Here is a 20220-nt window from a genome sequence, read left to right on the forward strand (position 1 = left end):
CGGACTCCAGCCCAGGATGGGAATGGAATCCCTCGGCTTCCCAACCCCAGAGCTCGGTGGCTTTAGCAGTCCTGCTCTCCATCCTTCCCCCAGAGACATGCAGGATTGGGATCCACAGCGAGGCATCCAGGAAGAGGTGAATACACAAGAGGGGCACAGGGGGGCGGAGCGGACAGCTCATGCGGTGGCCCCGTGAGAGAGGTCTGTGGCCTCCCCTGGCTGCTCTGTCCGCAGGACTCCTTCCTGGGACAGATGCCATACCAGAGTCAGAGGATCCACCGGGCTGAACGATGCCAAGGAGAGGAGGCAGGTGGGGCAGGCGCACAGAGGCAGAAGCGGTGCCCAGAAGGGATGGGAGGGGTGGCAAACCCCTCCAAGGCTGCCCGTCTGCCCACTAGCCACCTCCACAGAAACACAACAGAGCCCTGAGCACAGGTTCTTGGCCCCCTGGGACTATTCCGCCCAGACCGACCTGGGACACTGGGCCGGCTTCTCTGAAGGTTCCCGGGAAGCGTCCATGGAGGCTGCTCTACCAAGGTGAACCTCAAGGCGGCGACCTTCTCCAGGAGAGAGGAGGAGGAGTCAGCTGGGGGAGTGAAGATGCTGGCCCCGCCCCCGCCCAGCGAGGCTGTCGGGTCTGGGAGGGCAGAGGTGATTCTTGTTCATCTTTGTAGCCCAAGGACCCAGCCCGCACTAGGTGTTCACCCAGTGTCTGTTGGATGATTGATAGGAGGTATAACTTTTGGTTGTATGTAGACTGAAAACTTGCATGTTATCTCTGCCTCTTTTCAAAAGCGCCCTGAAATGGCAATACATTTCTAAAAGCTATCAAAAGAAATCCACAGAGACCAAGAAAAAGAAGACAGTAGATGAGAGGGTCTAATAAAATTTTGGACAAGAGAAGGCAGACAGACAAGTGGTGTCTTACCAGAGTGCGCAAAGGTGAAAGCCGAGTGCTGTCCAAGGGCAGGAGGGCGTGGAGGCTGGCACAGACACAAAGCCTGTTTCTGCCGCAGGGCTCCGCGGGCTCCGCGAGGTGGGCGCAGAAGGTGCCCTGGGGGCTGGGGTGCAGGACAGGTGCGGGGGAAATAGGAGGTCGGTGGGAAGCTTGTGTCAGGAGCAACTGGCTTCCCGGATGCCTTCCTCAAGGCAGCGGAACTGACATCTCCAAGCGTCTATCTCCTGACCCTGGTGGAAGATTATTCTGGAGTTTTGAACTGGAGAGGCCCTAGCCTCTATGTCCAGCTCAGGAAGAGAGAAGAGCCGCTCTGGAAACCGGGACGTTAAGGGAAAGTCTGTTGATGAAAAGTGAGACCCCCCCCCCCGCCCCCCCGCAAGCTCCTTCTCACACTGGTTCCTTGAATGACAACCAGGCAGGAGAGACTTGGCACAGATGTCAAATGGCCTGCTTCCAGCCTAGGATCACCAGACATTGGAGGAAAGCTTCTACCTTGAAAGACAGCCTACCTCGAACACACAGAAGAAACTGGATTCTTCGCTGTTAGGCGATATTTAGGAGGCCCTCTCGCCCTTTCTCTCCACTTACCATCTTCTTTTTAAGAAGGGTATCCAGGGAAGCCTGGCCAAGCACTGGCTGCTGGTCTGGGTCCTCAGCATCCTGTCCCTTCACCCCACACCAGCCCCAGCCTCTTGTGCTCTAGAAGGATGCTCCACTGAATACGCCACGCTGTCTAGAAGGAGATGTGAATCCTAGAAATGAAACCAGTTGGATTCACCCAGTGGTGAATTTAACCACTGACTCTCTGGAAAAAAAGAAACCCCAGTTTATAGGTGTTTGCTGGTTTCCGTGGTGTAAACACTTCCACCACGGCTGATTTCAAGCTACCAGCAGGAAGTCACTGGTTGAGGAGTTGGGAGATGTCCACAGTCAGCTGTCACAGGCTGGTCTGAGCTGGTGCCGGCAGGCCATCGGATCCAGGCCTGGGTGGCAGTGACCAGAGCTCAGTCAGGCCATGAGTCAAGTGCCCTCTGGCTTCATCCCCCTTCTCCATGAACCATGGCCCATGAGCCTACCTCACCTCAGAGTCAGTTCTGCTGGACCAGAGGTGAGACTTGAGATGGGAAATCCATCCCTCGCCAACAAACTACAAGTCAGAAGAGGCGGTTTTATGTAAAACTAGGGCTGGAGAGGAGGCCCCCTGGAGACCGGGTTTGCTCCCTACAGGACTTCCCCATTCTCCAGGGGCTGCTCCAACCCCCTGTCATGGTCAGTTGATGTATCTCTTTCTTGTTGTTGGATGGCTTGCCAAGCCTGGGCCACGGGGAGGGCGTGGCCAGTATGGACTTTGCTTGGGACTCAGGCTCTGGAGGGGAGTTGGGGTTACTCTTGGGGTGAGGTGATGAGAATCAAGTCTTTCCAAGTCTTCAGGCACCTCTGGACATAACATTGCTTACGATACCCCTGTGGCCTCAGTCTACCCACCCACGGCCACCCATTCAGATGCCAGGGAAAGGCAGGACAAACTTTAATTGCTGCTGAGAAGTGAGACCTCCTTTGCCATTGTTGACAGTGGGCAGGGCACAGCCGTCCTAGCCCAGACACTTTCTGCTCCTCCAGGAGGGAGCAGCCCTTCCCCTCTGGGACCCGGGACCATGGGGGTGAGGGTGCAGGGTAGGGGGCTTCTGACTGGCACAGGTCTACGAGCGCCACAAGACCGGGTTGGCAGGAAGCACGTCGAAGCGCTTGCGGGTGTGGTCGGTGTCCCGGCGGTACGGGGAGCCGCAGGTAGGCTTCTGCAAGGTGTAGAAGGGGTTCAGGGTGTTGGAGTACTGGGAGGTGTAGAAATTGAACCTGAGCTTGTTCGGGTTCTGCCCCCTGGGGTCCACCACCACCGGCACATAGGCCTCCGCCAGAGTCTGTTCATGGTCCTGCTTCCACGACCTGGACAGGGGACAGCGTGGAGCCTTCACCTTTTTGCCTGATGGCATCTTCGGCCCATGGCTGAGTACTGAGGGTTTCTGTGAGTCCTGGGAGGAAGGAAAGAAGGGGAGAGCTGGAGCATCGGACACCGGGACTTTGACCGCGAGGGCCAGAGGCAGGAGGGAGGGGACAGGGGCACTGGTCAGAAGCCCACAGAGCTGCCCTGGAGCTCTGCTGGCCCTGGAGCCAGACACCTCCAGGTAGGGAAAGGCCTTCAAGGTCCACTGACCTGACCCTGCTTCTACAGACCTCAGTTTGCTTCTTAAAGACATAGGCCAGCTCAGAGGCTGGGAACCTGGGAGTTATTCCTCAAACCGCCCCCAGCCCCTGCCCCTTCCCCCTGCATCCAGTCATTTTTTGTTTTTTTTTTTTTGGCTACACCACCAGGCTTGCAGGATCTTAGGTCCCCAACCAGGGATTGAACCAACCACTAGGCCACCAGGGAACTCCTTTCCCATGCATCCAGTCTGTCCATCAATGTCCCCCACATCCTCCTCTCCCTGTCCTCTGCCACCGCTCCATCAGGCATCCATCCCCTCTCCCACAGGGTTACTCCAGCTTTCTACCAAGGCTTCTGCTTCCTCATCTCTTGCCTTTTCAGCCTGCACTTCACACTCACACCGAATTAATCTTTCTATATTAATGGCCAGAACGTATGGCTTGTCCTCAAAGCATCTTTTGCTCTCTGCTGCCCAGAAAATAAAAGCCAAGGCCCCCACCCTGGAAGGCAAGACCTGTAAGGACAGGGCTCCCCCAATCCTGTATTCAGTCACGGTCTGCCTGTGACTTCCTGGTCACATCTGGTCCTTCCAGGCGTCATGTCTTAGCTCAGGCTGTCCCCCCAGACTAGTGTGCCCTCACTCCCACCCATCAGGGAAACTCTTTCCTGTTCAGCCCTGAGCCCCTTAAAAAGCAGTGCTCTCTTACCCTTACCCTTGACATAGCAGCCTCTAAAATCCTATTCCTTCTCGTACTCCAGGCCAAGGCATTGAGTGAGCACTCGATAACTATTGGTTCAACATAATTGGATTCCAGTAAGAGGTTGCTGGCCTTCCCAGCAGCCAGCCAGCCCATTCTATTCCAGAACACCTCTCATTGTTACAGAGTGTGTCTCCTACCCAACAATGCCTGCTCTGCTTAACCACTCTCGGTTGAGTGGGTATGGAGGTCCACCCTCCTAGGAGGGCCCCATGGCCACCTTTATCACATGGTACTGACATTTATTGGCTCCTCTGTCCACCACACACCTTGGCCATCCTGTGACCGAATCGTCGTACTTACCTTTGAACTCCCCACACGATCTCCCAGCTACTGGATACCCTTCACTAGGGATCTTCATAGCCGTGACGGTCCAACCCAAAGGATGAGACGCCTGAGTGTCAGGTGGCTCTGTCCCACTCCCCCAGGCTACAAATCTCAGGGGAACCCATCTTCTCTCTGCTGAGGCCCCAGGGAACTGGGAGGGAATCCCTAGCTGCAGAGCTACTAGAAGCTGAACCCCTGCCTTCTTACAAAAGAAACCCCCTATACCCAAGTCATAATGTACATTCTTTCGCATTTAATTTACAAACTACTTGCCCAACTCAAACTTGCCCAGGGCTTTTCTCCAAGGCAGTCTCTGCTCCCATAATTTCCTACCCAGCAGTATACATGCCCTCAGCTTTGCACTTCAAAATTCTCCCTATCCTTCCAAGCCCAGCAGCCCTCATGACACCTCCTCCAGGAAGCCTCAGATGCTGCAGTCTCTGCTCCCGTCTCACCCTCCTCTGTGCCGTCAGGCCCTCCTCTTGGGATGTGGGCCTTTGCTGGGCTGGGACTAGGGTGAGGCAAGGGTGCACATTTTAAGGAGGTACTCACACTCAGACTCGTGCAAGGGCACGGTGGGTGTTTCCTTACAATATTTTGCGCCCTAGGTGCCGTGCTTGCCTCATCTTAATCCCAAATTGTGGTCCTTCCGGGCTCTTGCTAATGTCCCAACAGCCCGTAAACTGCTCCCAGCGGTCAGGACCACATCCTATTCACCTGCGTCCCTGGGGCTTAACCCAGTGCTGGCACAGAGATAAGCTGGAGAGAGGGATGAGTGCACGAGCCATCAGCAGTCTTCCCAGACTCGTCCAGGCTCAGCCTTGGGACGCAGGATTACAAGCAGAGGGGCAAGCACCGGAAATGAGGTATGACAGTGATAAGCAACGATCGTTTTTCACCGCCATTTATGAGCACTGTGCCAAGCTCTTTAAGTGACTCCTCACATTAACCCTTTAAGGAAGGTATATTATTAGCCCCATTTGTAATTGAGAAAACTGAAATAAGGAGGTTATTCCCGTGTTTAGGGTCACGTGGCTGGTAAGGAGCCAGGCTGCAGCGGGAACCCAGGCCTGGCTGACCCCAGGGACCACACCCTGTACTCCACAGCGTGTACTGCCGTATCCACAGCACTGTGGGGCAGGGCCTGCCTATGCATTTCTGTCCTCATTCTGTCACCTTGCTGAGCCCTTGCCAGGGGTGCTGGGCGGCAGGCGAGCAGTCAAGGCGGCCCCTCCCCAGCCCTCAGGCTCACTGGTGAGAGAGGGCAGCCCAGCGCCTCAGTTTGGCAGGGACACTCCGGGGTTTTGAATGCCGGATTTTGGTTCTGGGACTGTGGACCCTGCACGGACAGGATGACACACCGCGAATGTGAGGTTTATTCTATGAATTCGCTCTTAGTGCAGCTGAGGATGTGACAGCAGTTGCTCCATCCTTTCGTGCAAAACGATTCCTGAGCTCCTCTTGTGAACCAGGCTCTGGGTGTGGAAGTAACAGAGACACTACACACATGAACACAAATATGAAACCCTGGGCAGCAGGGTTCCCAGGTCTCGGCACCACTGACACTTTGGGCTGGATAAATCTTTGCTGTGGGGCTGTCCTTCAATGAAGTATGTTTAGCATCAGCTCTGGCCTCTTCCCACTAGATGCCAGTAGCCCCCCCTCCCAATTGTGACAGCGAAGAATGTCTCTCCCATTGCCAATGCCTCCTGAGGGCAGTGAGAATCACTGCTATAGAGTCCATGACAATTTCTTTATCCTCAGTGTTGAGGCTGACGGACTGGCCCTGCAGAATTTTCCTTACCTGGGGCCACAGAAGTGGCTTGGGTTTTTTCCATGTTAAGCATGATTCTGGGGACTTCCCTGGTGGCGCAGTGGTTAAGAATTTGCCTGCCAATGCAGGGGACACGGGTTCGAGCCCTGATCCAGGAAGATCCCACATGCCGTGGAGCAACTAAGCCCCTGCGCCACAACTACTGAGCCTGCATGCTTCAACTACTGAAGCCCGCGCGCCTAGAGCCCATGCTCCGAAACAAGAGAAGCCACCGCAATGAGAACACCGTGCACCGGAACGAAGAGTAGCTCCCACTCGCCACAACTAGAGAAAGCCCACACGCAGCAACAGGACCCAACACAGCACACACACCCCAAAAAAAGCATGATTCTGAGGTTCTGGTCCTCCTGACACCCCGGGAAGGCTCATCCTGTGGCCACAGAGGCGAAGGAACTGCAGAGGCCCCACCCCCTACCAGCCCCTGCTCCCCAGCAGTCTTGGCCACCTGGACCCTGCACCTGAGGCTCGGGAGCTGGTGTGAGGGGTGACAGAGGCATGTGCTTTCAGAAGAGTTGGTCGGGGGGGATCTTCCTACAGGGGGAAGGGCAACGCTCTTTGCTAACAGGATTGAGAATCTACCAAGTGCTAACCACTGAGCTCTGCAAAAACCCAGAAGAGCCATTTTGAGATGTTACTCCCATATTTCAAATGCAGAAACTGAGGCTCAGAGGAATCTAAACTTTGCCTAAGTTCACACAGTTAGTGAGTGGCGTGTAAGAACCTTGAAGAAGTCGCACGACTAGTGACCAGTTAGTGCAGGAACCGGGATTTGAACCTTCCCCTCCCTCTCTACCCCAGCCCAGGCCCTGGGTCTCCCGTCAGTTATGCCCCAGCTGCTGCTGCTGCCCCTACACTTGGGGCCCTGGTTAGGGGGACCCAGGACCCCCAGGACATCCAGGGACTAGACCCACACAGAAACCGGGGCAGAGGGACAGCCCCAGGGAAGGGGAGAGGGAGGAGGAAGAGAGAAAGGAGGAGGAGGGGGAGTGGAAGAGGAGGTGGATGGGGGGAGGAGGGGGGAGGGAGGGGGAGGGGAGGGAGGGAGGTAGGGGGAGGGGAGGGAGGGAGGGAGGGGGAGGGGAGGGAGGGAGGGAGGGGGAGGGAGGGGAGGGGGGAGGAGGAGGCCCAGGCAGTCCCAGCCTTGCCCTGCCCCTTCCGGGGGCCCAGCCAGGCTCCAGGTGACTAAGCTCAGAGGGCTGAGAACACCCCATCCGGCCAGCCCAGGAGGGAGGGTGGGCCCGACTGCATATTTTCCAGGTTAACATCTGGTTTCATTTAACCATCTCCTCCCCTCTCTGGAGGTCCTCCCTGTCAAATGCACAGCGTGTGTGTGTGTGTGTGTGTGTGTGTGTGTGTGTGTGTGTGTGTGTGTGTGTGTGTGTGTGTGTGTGTGTGTGTGTGTGTGTGAGACTTAGAGAAGTGGTTCAAAACTGGGTGTATTCCCCCCTCCCAGGGGACATTTGGCAATGCCGGGAGACATTTTTGGTGGTCACTACTGGGGGGTGCTACTGGTGTCTAGAGGCCAGGACGCTGCTAAACATCCCACACTGCACAGGTCAGCACACAGCCACACATCCCCACCCCCGCCCCCACAAGGAATGATCGGCTCACAAGGTCAGTAGTGAGTGCCAAGGTTGAGAAAACGGGTTTAGAGGTTGAAGGAAGATCCCCATCTCCCCTATCTGCTTCCTGCAGCCTTAAGCCTCCCATTCCTCCTGTTCTATGGGGGATGGGGGGTGGGGCAATGAAGCTTAAAGGGTAAGGAGAGGGTCCCACCAGCCCCTTCCCTCCCTTCTGAATCGCACTACCCTGTTTCAATTGGGTTTTGAGTTAGAGCCAAAAGAAGGAATCTGACCCCCTCCCGCTATGACTTCCACCAAGGCCTTTTAGATATACAGTGTATATGTTTTCCCCTTGTACCAGGATGTAGAATGGGGAAGAGAGAGACTCAAGGGTGCCACTTTCTGAATAGGGCAAGAAGACCTCATTTTGATATGTCTGTCCGCCCAAATACTTCAGGTCCCCTGCCCATCTGCTGGCCTAGCCCATGCCTGACACTCCACCATTAGCACCTCGCTTTTTCAGGGAAGGCCTGTGCCCTGTGAAAGTGCCAACAGGACTTCCCTGGTTGCACAGTGGTTGAGAGTCCGCCTGCCGACGCAGGGGACACGGGTTCGTGCCCCGGTCCGGGAAGATCCCACATGCCGCAGAGTGGCTGGGCCCGTGAGCCATGGCCGCTGAGCCTGCGCGTCTGGAACCTGTGCTCCGCAACAGGAGAGGCCACAACAGTGAGAGGTCCGCGTACCGCAAAAAAAAAAAAAAAAAAAAAAAGAAAGTGCCAACAGCATTGGGTGAGGCAGCTGGTGAAGGCTCCCAGGGCACCTGGTACTGCAAATGTGCCTGGCCTTTGAAGTTTGAAGGCTGAGCTCAGGACCGGACTCTGCCCTTACAGGTCAGGCATCCTTGGGCAAGTCGCTGAACCTCTTTGAGTTTTACTTGCCTCATCTGCAAAATGGGGCTAATAAGGCTATCTACTGCACCAGCTTGTGGTGCGGTGGGGGGCGGGGGTGATGAGTCTCGGGAGCTGTAAAAGCAAATGGTAATTATCATCAGCCTCGTCCGGCTCCTACACCGAGGTGTCGACACACTCCCCTGAACCTTTATGAGCACATATTTGCCTGTGGTGGGGACAAGGGGGACTTGAAGGGAGTCAATGGGAAGGCCTAGCGGGGGTCTCAGCTCCCTCAGGAGGTCCTGTAGCAGGACGGCCTGGAATTTAAATTCCAGCTCCACCACCCACTGGGTACCAGCTCTTCCGCAAATTTTTTTTTTTTTTTTTGGCCACACCGCACAGAGTGCAGGATCTTGGTTCCCCAACCAGGGATCGAACCCGTGCCCACTGCAGTGGAAGCATGGAGTCTTAACCACTGGACCGCCAGGGAATTCCCCCTGTGCCTGTTTTCCCATCTATGAAGTGGGAATAACAAGAGAATCTATCTCATAGGGTTACCGTGAATTAATGAGATATTCTCGGCAAGGTACCTAGACCTCTTCAGCACTCAGTAAACGTTTGCCAGCATTATTACGTGTCACAAGTTTGCCTAGGAGGTGGGGCCGTGCAAACTAACAGTCCAGGAAGCCTCTCGGGGAAGTGAAGGGGCAGGAACCAGAGGAATTGATGGTAGCCCACTCCTGCCTGCCTCCGCCTCCTCCCGGGAGACAATGACAGCTCCACAGTTGGGGAACAAGAGTCAGGCAGTGTCACTGGCACCTAAGCCTTTTGTAAGAGGCCTTTAGCTCCCAGCCTCACAGGTGGGCCTGGCTGGGGCCTTCATGCTCCTTTCTGCCAATCAAACTTCTTGTGACCTTGGGCTGCACTAATCCAACACTGTGATGTCATCCTACCTGGGACATCCTTGACCAGGGCCTTCCTTGGTGAACAGATGGAATTTCTGGTGCCCAGGGGCTCCAGAGGTTTTCAGGGACTCTTGCGAGGGTACTGGGATGCCAAGTTAGGGAGAATTATATGGGGCTGGGGGCATTGTGACCCCTCTTTGACAACACAATTCCTTCTATCTTCCTAAGGAGATACAGGGGCAGGGCTGAGGGCTGAAGTTTCAAGGTCTGGATGGGTCTTACAACCTCGATACTGACTCACTCTGCACTTCCTTCTTCCCACAATTCCCAGGACCTTTGAGCTGTGGGTAGTGGGGTGAGTGGAGAGAGGAGGAAAGCATCCTAGTTATTCAGGTGCCTCCAGCAGTCCTAATATTCCTCCAGGAACCCTCATGTTTCTCATGATTTCACAAGAAATCACTGACGGGGAATAAATGTACCCAGCCAACTCTCCATTCCCTTTCTTCCTCTCTTTCTATCTGCCTTCTAAAGTACAGAGATGGGGCTTCCCTGGTGGCGCAGTGGTTGGGAGTCCGCCTGCCGATGCAGGGGACACGGGTTCGTGCCCCGGTCCGGGAAGATCCCACATGCCACGGAGTGGCTGGGCCCATGAGCCATGGCCGCTGAGCCTGTGCGTCCGGAGCCTGTGCTCCACAACGGGAGAGGCCACAACAGTGAGAGGCCCGTGTACCGCAAAAAAACAAAAAAAAAGTACAGAGATGAAGGATGGGTGGATGAATGGATGGATGGATGGATGGATGAATGGATGGATGGATGGATGGATGATGGATGGACACATGAACCCATGGATGGACAGACAAAGGAGTGGGAGAGTGGATGGGCAGGTGGATGGATGTGGGCAGGTGGATAGATGGTGGATGGGCAGACCCTCCTGATTTGAGCCCTGGTCACCTTCTTAGTCTCATCTCTTGTTATCTTTTCCCTTACTCTATGCAGTAGCTACTTTCTTAAACATGCCCTGGGACTTCCCTGGTGGTCCAGTGAGTAAGAGTCTGTGCTCCCAATGCAGGGGGCCCAGGTTCAATCCCTAGTGGAGGAACTAGATCCCGCCTGCATGCCGCAACTAAGAGTTCACTTGCCACAACCAGAAGATCCTGCATGGCAACTGAAGATCCCGCATGCCGCAATGAAGATTCCACGTGCCACAACTAAGACCTGGTGCAGCCTAAATAAATGTATATATAAATATATTTTTTAAATGCCCTGCTCTCTCCCCTCTAAGCCTTTGTATTCAATATTTGCTGCTCCCTTTCCTGGACAACTTCAAACAGGGGGTTAGGAGATGAAGGGATGGATGGATAGGTGAGTAGACAGGTGGCTGGGTGGGGTGGCCATGGCTGAGTGGATGGGCAGATGGTCAATGAGTGGATCGATGGTGGGTTGCTGTGGTATAGAGGATGGGATTGCAGGCCCAGGAGCCAGACTTTCTGAGCTTGAATCCTGGCTCTACCATTTCACCAGTTGTGTGACATTGGGCAAGTAATTGACCTCTCTGTACTTCTGTTTGCTCATCTGTAGAATGGTTGGGCTAAAGGTCCCTAACTAATAGAGTTGGGCAGAACACTTAGGACAGTACCTGGCACAGAGTGAACACTCAATAACTATTAGTTTTTATTATGTTTGGGTGGGTAATTGCTTTGAGGGGTAGGCGGCTGAATGGGCTGTCCTCTCCCCATCTTCAAAACCTGACCCCTCCCCACACACACCTCCTTAGGGTCCAGTCTCCCCAACACCAGACTTGGTGGGTGCCTTCCAGGAATGTGTCAGAAATGCAGGAGTGCCCTGGGCTTCTCCCTGGGTCAGTGGGGGAGGAAAGGTGGAGGCCCAGGGTGGCAGAGGCCAAGTAAGCTGGCGACTTCCTGCCCTCAGCCCACTGGCTTGGGCTGGGCCCAGGGCTTGTTTCCTTCCTGGAACTGTGTCAGCACTGACTGTCGGGCACGGGGTAGACTTTGGGACCCACAGGCAGATTGGGGGTTGAGGTGTGGGTGACTTGTGCGCTCTGCTCAGATTGTGAGATCTGAGGTAATGACCATCAGGTGTGAGCCCTGATGGTAATGACCCCTAATTTCTGAGGACGCTGGGAGAGGCCAGGAGCGGAGGCAGGCAGGGAGGAAGGGGAGGAAGAGCAGCCCTGCCAGAGCCTCTGTTCGGGGATCTCCAAGGCTCTGGGCAGATGATATCTTGCTTGGGAGAGGGTGGGAACGAGGGAACGGGAGCTTGGAGCAGGGCCTGCTGCATGGTAGGTGCTGAGTTATATTGTTATTATCATTTCTAAGCCGCAGACAGCATGGAATCAGTCCTGTCTCCTGGAAGCCCACCCTTTCTGACTTCTCTGCCGCACTCCCAGCGTGAGATCATTTTATTCCTCATCAAAATTCCCGGAAGGTGGGCTTCCCTGGTGGCGCAGTGGTTGAGAGTCCGCCTGCCGATGCAGGGAACACGGGTTCATGCCCCGGTCCGGGAAGATCCCACATGCCGCGGAGCAGCTGGGCCCGTGAGCCATGGCCGCTGAGCCTGCGCGTCCGGAGCCTGTGTTCCGCAATGGGAGAGGCCACAACAGTGAGAGGCCTGTGTACCGCAAAAAAAAGAAAATTCCTGGAAGGTGAGGACTGTGATCTGTACCCCACAGCACTCAGTGGGTGTTTGGGAAGGATGGGGAGAGCTAGTGAGACTCAGGGCTGACTTGTGGAGCCCAGGAAGATCCAGAGACCACCCCCACCCCTTGCCACACACACACCTCTGCTGTTAAGGTGCAGGCATGTGGCTTTCAGGGTCCTGCTACTGCCTTGCAGGCTACTTAGATGTAGCCTGCTTATTTAAACATCCTCTCTACTCCTCCTTACCTGCTGTGTGATTTGGACAAATTACTTAACCTCTCTGATCCTTCCTTGAGTTTCCCTTGCTGGACTTCAAGTACAGGTGGCTGAATTATTCCTACAGCTCACTTCATGGTGCATTAGCACCACTGGTCCATGAAGTCCTCCTCTCTTGTTGTATTAATTTTCCCTCTTTATCCCCAGTCTCCAGCCATGCTCTCCACCCACCCCCACCAGAGGCAACCATTCGAATGTGCTTAATGAGTATCTTCTTGTTCATATGTGTTTGCAAAATATATATTGTTGTTTTGTGTGCAAGTAGTGTTCATTTACGTAAGTGGTTCTGTGTGTTTTAGATCTCATTCTGTTGTTTACTTTGATCGCTACATTCTGTTTTTTAAGATCCATCTGTGTTGCTATCTAGTTACTTGCTTCCAAATGCTGTGTATCCCTTCTCCACCCAGGTGTCTCCAGTTCCCCATCCCCACAAACAGCACTGCAATGACATCACATCCATGTCCCTTTATGGACCAGGGGGAAGGTTTCTCTGGGGCCTACTCCTAAGACAGAATTGACTGGTCATAGAGTATGAGTAGATGTCATTTGAAATCTTCTTTTCTCCATCCATAAAATGGGTGTATTGCCCCTTCCTTGCAGGGCTGACTTGATGGTAGTGGCTTAATGCACGTAATACACTCGGCCCCCGTGTCTGACACAGAAAAGATGCTCAGTGAATGGCAGTTGCAGCTGCTGATCCTTCCAGGTCTCAGGGACACACACACAGACACACACACACAGACACACACACACACAAAAGCTGGACCCAGGAGAGGTCGCATGGAAACGCACCCAGGGCTCAAAGTCCCTGTTCAAGTCCAGAACAAGTGAAAAGTGTTGCAGGGCTGTGCTGATTCCTAGAGGGTAGGGACTGATCTTGAAGGCTAGACCTCCCACACCAGAGCACAGGACTGGTGCAGAGGAGACAGCCATGCCCAGGAAATGCTTCCTGTATCCCAGTGCTCACCTCACTTTCCTCAGAGACGCCCTATACAGGAGGGCCAGACAGCCTCATATGCTGTTCTGCCTCTGCTCTGCAAGCCAATGAGCACTTTAAGGAGATGAGAAACTACACCTGAGTATTGGAGCCCGCCATCCCATTTTACAGATGGAGAGACTGAGGCTCAGGAAGGCTCCATGGTCTCACGGGAGGTTAGGGGCAGAAGAGCCACTAGACTCCACATCTCCACACACCACCACCACCCCCATCCAGTGTTCTTTTAAAAAAGAAAATGTATTCTGTGCTAAATTATGTTCTTTATTATTTGTAGAATTTTAAGTTAAAACAAATGATCTACCAACAGAGCACATTACTGAAAAGTAAAAATCCCACATGTAATCCTGGCATTCCCCCTGAGCCATCTCCACAGTCTTGTTTCCTGCTAACCCCTGGCCATTCACAAATACACTTTATCTACCTGTAGTCAATCTACATGAAATTTTGTGTTTTGCTTTTGTACTTAACAATCTTTTTTTTTAAACATAGACACATGATTTCAGATGGTGGGATCTGTTTTACAGTGGGATGTTTTGGTCTGGCCTTCGAGGTAACCTTGTAGACACCTGCCCCACCCTGTCTCCTGGGCCCCGGTGTAATGTTCCTTCTTGAGGTTCTTTGTAGAATTGGTACTGCTCTTGTGCAGACTCTCAGGGCCTCTGTTCTGTCTTTGTTATTCTCTGTTTAGCATCTCCATGCCCAAAGTCAGGGTAGGGAACCGGGGCAGGAGCACATAGGTACTAAGTAATCACCATGAGTCAAGACTCTCTGTTGGGTATCTTAACCCTTTATCTCATTGAATCTCGTAAAAACCTGCATTAATAGCCCCTGTTTTACAGATGAACAAACTGAGGCTCAGAGAGGGAGGTGGTAACTCAGCCAAGGTCACATCCTTGCTAAACGGCACAGTCAGGATTCAAACCTATTCCCCAGCAAGGGTCTTTCCCACTATGCCATGGTCCCATCCACAGAGCCCACGGTTACAAAGGGAAATGAGTCTCTCCCCAGCACCCCCTAACACACCACTCCCTACCCAGGGCTGGACCTTGGATCCTCACACTCTTAGGCACCAGGTAATGACCCTGACCCCCTTCTCAGGATGTAGGATTCCACACCAGCCAGACTTTCTCTCAGCCTGATCACATCTCCTGGCACCTGCCCAGCCCAGAGGAAGGCCGAGGTTGGGGGGATTGAAGCCCACCCTGCCCTGCAGGCTAAAGGGGACAGTTTCAGGAGCTGGTCTGGTAGAAGGTGTCTCCAGCCTGGAACACGGGGCTGGACGAGGTGAGCTGCAGCTCAGTGGCATGTGGAAGTTGGCATGACGGGAGTTTTGACTTTTGCCCCTGCAGAGCTAGCCGCAGAGACCTGGGTCGGGGAATGAGGTGACTCTCAGGGTCTCTCAGCCTGCCTTTCCCCCACTCAGAGTGCACTCCCCCAGCCAGGAGTGTTTGGCTTTGTTGGAGGAGAGACCACAGCTCTAACAAAGGCCTGGCTGGGTCTCTGGGGAGACTGCACCTGCCAGGCCCTCATCCCACGCCACATTCCAGAGCCGGCCAGTGAAGTTGGCTCTTGGAGGTGACTAAGTCATTGCTGAGCCGAGATTTAATCACAGGATTGGGCTTTTGGCTGTTTCTTTTCCTGGGGGAGCAGGTGTGAAGTGTTGTCATTAGATGGAGCGGGGCTACAATGGTCTGGGAGGCTGAGTTCCACAGAGAATCAGGCCCCAAGCCTGCTCCAGAGAACTCAGCCTCCAAAGCTGCCCACCCCTCACGCACCAACATGGGAGTGGAATCTGGGTGAAATGGGTGGTGTAAGGGCAGGGAGAGCCCTGCTGTCCGGACTCAGCAGCCTCCAACCCTTCTGGTGTTCGTGGGTCACTCTCGTTCCCCCCTTCCCTCCATCCCCAACCAAAACTAACCCCAAAAGCAAGGGGACCAGAAGGAGGAGAAATGAACAAACACTTGGGGAGTGGCCCCTGGGTGCCAGGCCCTGTGCCAGCACTTTACATCCTTTATCTCACTTAATCTTCTTAACAACCCTCAGACGGGGGTACTGTTATTACTCCCATGTTACAGATGAGGAAACGGGGTCAGAGTTCTTGCTGACGTTTTTTCTACTTCCCTATATGCAAGCTGTTTACCAAGCCCTTCCTTTCTTCCTAAGAAATGTCCCACACACTAACAACTTTACTTTCTGTTTCTACCACCGGCATGGTGTCCACATCCCCTCCTGCTTGAATCAATACCAACTGATTAACCAATTAACCGATCAATTACGCAGCCTCTCTTAGCCCCTCAGCCTACACTTTCTCCTTCTCCTGGCCCTTCATCCAGCTGCTAGATGATCCTTATACACAGCTGCTACCACCAGTCACCCTTGCCTACTCCGTTGTCTGGTAACCACTGACTCTAGGCCTGAGCTTCTCAAACCTTCACATGCTCTTGAATCACTTGGGGGTCTTGTTAAAGTACAGATCCTCTGCTGGGTACCTTAATGCAACAGATCACTGAATCTCATAACGGCCTTAAATTAATAGCCTGTTTTACAGAAGAACAGGCGGAGACCCAGAGAGGTTACCCAACGTCTGGAATGGAGCCAGAGATCCTACATTTCCAGTAAGATCCCAGATGATGCAGAGGCTGCTGGTTCGTGGTGGTCCACACTTCTAGACTAAACTCTCCTGCTGAGTTATTTTTTTCTTTAATTTTTACTTTTATAATTTTTTTTTTCTTTGCGGTACGCGGGCCTCTCACTGCTGCGGCCCCTTCCGCTGCGGAGCACAGGCTCCGGACGCGCAGGCCCAGCGGCCATGGCTCACGGGCCCAGCCGCTCCGCGGCATGTGGGATCCCCCTGGGCCGGGGCACGAACCCGCGTCCCCTGCATCGGCAGGCGGACTCCCAACCACTGCGCCACCAGGGAAGCCCCTTTTCTTTAATTTTTAAACAGCAAATATATTTACCATGGTTTGAAAATTAGAAACTGTAAAAAGGTGTTCAGTGAAAATTCTCCCTCCCACTCCATTTGCCCAGTTCCCCCCACTTCCCCCCAGTAAGTACTTTTACTAGTTTCTTATGTATCTTTCCATAGTTTCTCTGTGCAAATACAAGCAAATATGATCACACGTATCCTGCCCCAAATGGTAACACACACACACACACACACACACACACACACACACACACAGACACGGTTTTGTTAACAGTTTATCAGTTTATCTTGTAGATAACTGGACACAGTCGGCTGACTCATTCATTTTTAGAGTTGCATTATTATTCCATTGTGTGAATATGCCACAATTCATTTATCCAGTCATTGTTAGCTGGACAATCTGGGTTGCTTCCGATTTTACCAGCTGGCCTTTTTCAGCCCATCATACCCTGGCCAACCTTGCTGTGACCTCCCTCCCATCCCCCAATTCCCAGCTCCACTATCCTAAGTCCCTGCAAAAGTTTTTGCTCCTCCTACATGCCCCCCCCCGCCCTGATCCTCCAGCCCACCCTGATTGCTCCTCCTTTTGTTAGTCTCCCCCTCATCATTGGCCTCTCCACCCTTCATCTCTCCATGTGTCTCTCCCTGTCTCCCCAAATAGACTAAAGCAACTTGAACTCAGAAACCATGTCTTTGATTTCTCTGGATCGTTCACAGCCCAGAGCTGGGCACCCAGCGGTTCTCAAGAATATTAATTATATGGTGGAAGTTGTACATGAATGGAGCCACTGGATGGTGGCTCTGCTGGGGTGGTTCAGGGTGTAAGAGCCCAGGAGCAACCCAAGGTGGGAGGGACCTCGTACCTCAGAGTCTCCTAGAAGGAAGCCCCTATCTCATGCCTGAGTGTCTTGAGCACTCCCCTCCTCTGAATTCCTGTTGTGTGTGTATTAGTGACAGTAGTCACTGTTCTGTACTTGGTCATCATGGTCCGCCACCTTGAATCATGTAAACCCAGCTTCCTGATGAGACCCTAAGATCCTCCATGGTAGAAATAAGACTTCTATAATTCTCTTCTATCCCCAGTTATCACAAACCCTGAGCACGGCACCAGGCAACTGGGACAGCCTCCACAAATACTCCTTGAATGAACAGGAGTGCCACAGGAGTGGGTGGGGTAGGACAAGGTTGACCACAGGCGTGTCACCAACCAAGAACATTTGGGAAACACGAGTGTTTTTGAAGATGCTCTGTCCCCCAATCTGTTCCTCAGTCCCTCCCCTCCTGGTGGGAAAACAATGACCTCACAGCCACAAGACTTGAGGGCCCTTCTCATCCTGTCCCTTGACACCGGGGGGACTTTTCAAAAATGTTACTGTCGTGAAAAACGAACAAAAGCAGGGGACTTCCCTAAATTAAGAGATTAAAGGAACATGACAAGCAAATGTAATCTGTGAACCTTGATTGGGCTGTGGACTGGAAAAAAATCAAAAACTAAAATGACATCTTGGGGGGATAATTGGGAAATTTTTAATGTGGAGTATATTTCAGATGTTAGTGTATCGATGTTAAATTTATCGAGTGTGATAACCATATTGAGGTCATTTAGGAGAATGTCCTTATTCTTAGGCAGTGGATACTGAAGTAGTGGTGGGTGTGGTGAGATATGCCATGATATCCACACCTTTCAGCTGTCAGTAAAAAGAAAATGAAAAGTGTGTGTGGTGTGTGTGTGTGTGAGTACAGGTGGTCATTTTACTCGTCTTTCAGATGTTTCAGGATGAAAAGTTGAAGGGAAAATATCTGGTACAAAGAGCAGTGTCACCCCAACTGTCTGAGAGAAAGAGGAGGAGAAATGCAGCGGGGGTTCTGATTGGGTAGCCCAGGGGAAACACTCTGTCTGTGACTTGATCGCCCCCCACCCAGCCTTCCACCCCTGCTGCCCAGAAAGCATCCAAATCTAACCCCTTGGACTGACTCTCCCCTACTCTCTGCATCTTTCACACAGTCTCCCGGGTCCTCATTTGATGGGACCTCCCCTGGTGGACAGCCACCCCCAGCCTAGCTAGTACAGAACTTGAAGCAACTTAAAGGTTCACAGCTCATCTCCCTGGAGAATGAACTGAACCTCTGTGGGCTTGACCCACCTGGAGTTTTTAGAAATTACATCCACTTAGAGGATGAAAGGGACCCCTTGTACACCGTTGGTGGGAATGTAAACTGGTGCAGCCACTATGGAAAACAGTATGGAGGGTCCTCAAAAAAATAAAAATTGAACTACTATATGATCCAGCAATTCCACTCCTGGGTATATATCCGAAGAAAATGAAAAAACTAATTCAAAAGATACATGCACCCCAATGTTCACAGCAGCATTATTTACAATAGCCAAGATATGGAGGCAAGCTAAGTGTCTATCAACAGATGAATGGATACAGAAGATATTTCATTTATATATATACATATAAATGTGTATATACATATACACACACACAATGGAATACCACTCAGCCATAACAATAATGAAATCCTACCATCTGCAACAACATGGATGGGCCTAGAGGGTATTATTCTTATTAAAATAAGTCAGACAGAGAAAGCAAATACTGACTGCTAACACTTATTTGTGGAATCTAAAAAATAAACCGAATGAATATAACACAACAGAAACAGACTCACAGATATAGAGAACAAACTAGTGGATGTGGGAGAAGGAAGGAAAGAAGGACAAAATAGGGGTAGAGAATTAAGAGGCACAAACTACTATGTATAAAATAAAAAATCTACAAGGACATATTGTGCAGCACAGGGAATATAGCCAAGATTTTATGATAACTTTAAATGGTATATAATCGATAAAAATATTAAATCACTATGTTGTACACCTGAAACTAATATAATGTTGTAATTCAACTATATTTCTAGTTAGATTTGGATGCTTTCTGGGCAGCAGGGGTGAAAGGCTGGGTGGGGGGCGATCAAGTCACAGATAGAGTGTTTCCCCTGAGCTACCCAATCAGAACCCCGGCTGCATTTCTCCTCCTCTTTCTCCCAGACAGTTGGGGTGGCACTGCTCTTTGTACCAGATATTTTCCCTTCAACTTTTCATCCTGAAACATCTGAAAGACTAGTAAAATATATATTCACTTAGCTTCACAGAGAAAAGAAAATGAATTTGGTGTTTTAAAAAAATGCCAAGATTTAGTCATCCTACATGCTCTTTGGAGCTCTGTCAATGAGGATACTTTCCGCCCTAGTCATCAGATCGGGACACTAGTTTTTTGCTTTCTTAGTTTTTTTATTTATTGCTTTTACCTTTTTTTCTTATGGGCATTTCCTTACAGGCATGGAAGATGCCTGGCCCACATTTCTGAGGGCCCCTAGAACCCTTCAGCGCGCGCGCTGTGTCCAGCCACTTCCCCAGTGCTGGGCGCAAGAGTCGTTTCCGAAGTTCCGGATCGACGTGGTCACGCACCTCCTGAGAAGCTGGGAACTGGCCTGCCCCCTCCCTTCCCCGGGGGACGAGGGGTGGAGGAGGGGGGCCGGGAGGCGACCCGGGGGAGGCGGCGGGTCGTCTCCGCGGCTGGGCGTGGGCTGGGCGAGGTCCCGGGCCCACCGGGCCCCGCCAACAATGGCCAGTTGTGGAAGGAGGCGGCAGGAATGCGGCCGGGGGAGTCGGGCGGCGGGCCGGCGGGGCGGCGGCGGCGGCGGCAGCCGCGGGGCGGGGCCGGGTCGCAGCCGCAGCCTCTTACCTGTCCAGGTAGCTCGCATTTCCCGGCGAGCGGCGGCGCCCGCAGCACCTGTCTCCCGGTGCGTGGGCGGGGAGGACGGCGCGGGGGCATGGCCTGGTAGAGGCCCCTGGGGAGACGGTGAGGAGTCCAGTCCAGAGCAGGGCAGGAGGCGGAGGAACGTTCCTCCCCGGCGCCT

The 20220-nt window shown here is 52.8% G+C and overlaps 1 protein-coding gene across 1 annotated transcript; it reads right to left on the minus strand.

Annotated features, from left to right (window-relative positions):
* Positions 1 to 2658: 2658 nt before the first annotated feature.
* Positions 2659 to 20186, minus strand: CIMIP3 (ciliary microtubule inner protein 3; the record flags this gene model as incomplete). The annotated part of the gene is made up of 2 exons (XM_079934619.1): positions 20046 to 20186; positions 2659 to 2988 (listed from the first exon to the last, which is right to left on the minus strand). The coding sequence occupies exons 1-2, from the start codon at positions 20133 to 20135 to the stop codon at positions 2659 to 2661; spliced, it is 420 nt and encodes a 139-aa protein (XP_079790745.1). The 5' UTR covers positions 20136 to 20186.
* Between the last annotated feature and the right edge of the window lie 34 nt (positions 20187 to 20220).

Source organism: Stenella coeruleoalba (genome assembly GCF_951394435.1).
Source record: "Stenella coeruleoalba genome assembly, chromosome: 10".
In the NCBI taxonomy this organism is placed as follows: domain Eukaryota; kingdom Metazoa; phylum Chordata; class Mammalia; order Artiodactyla; family Delphinidae; genus Stenella; species Stenella coeruleoalba.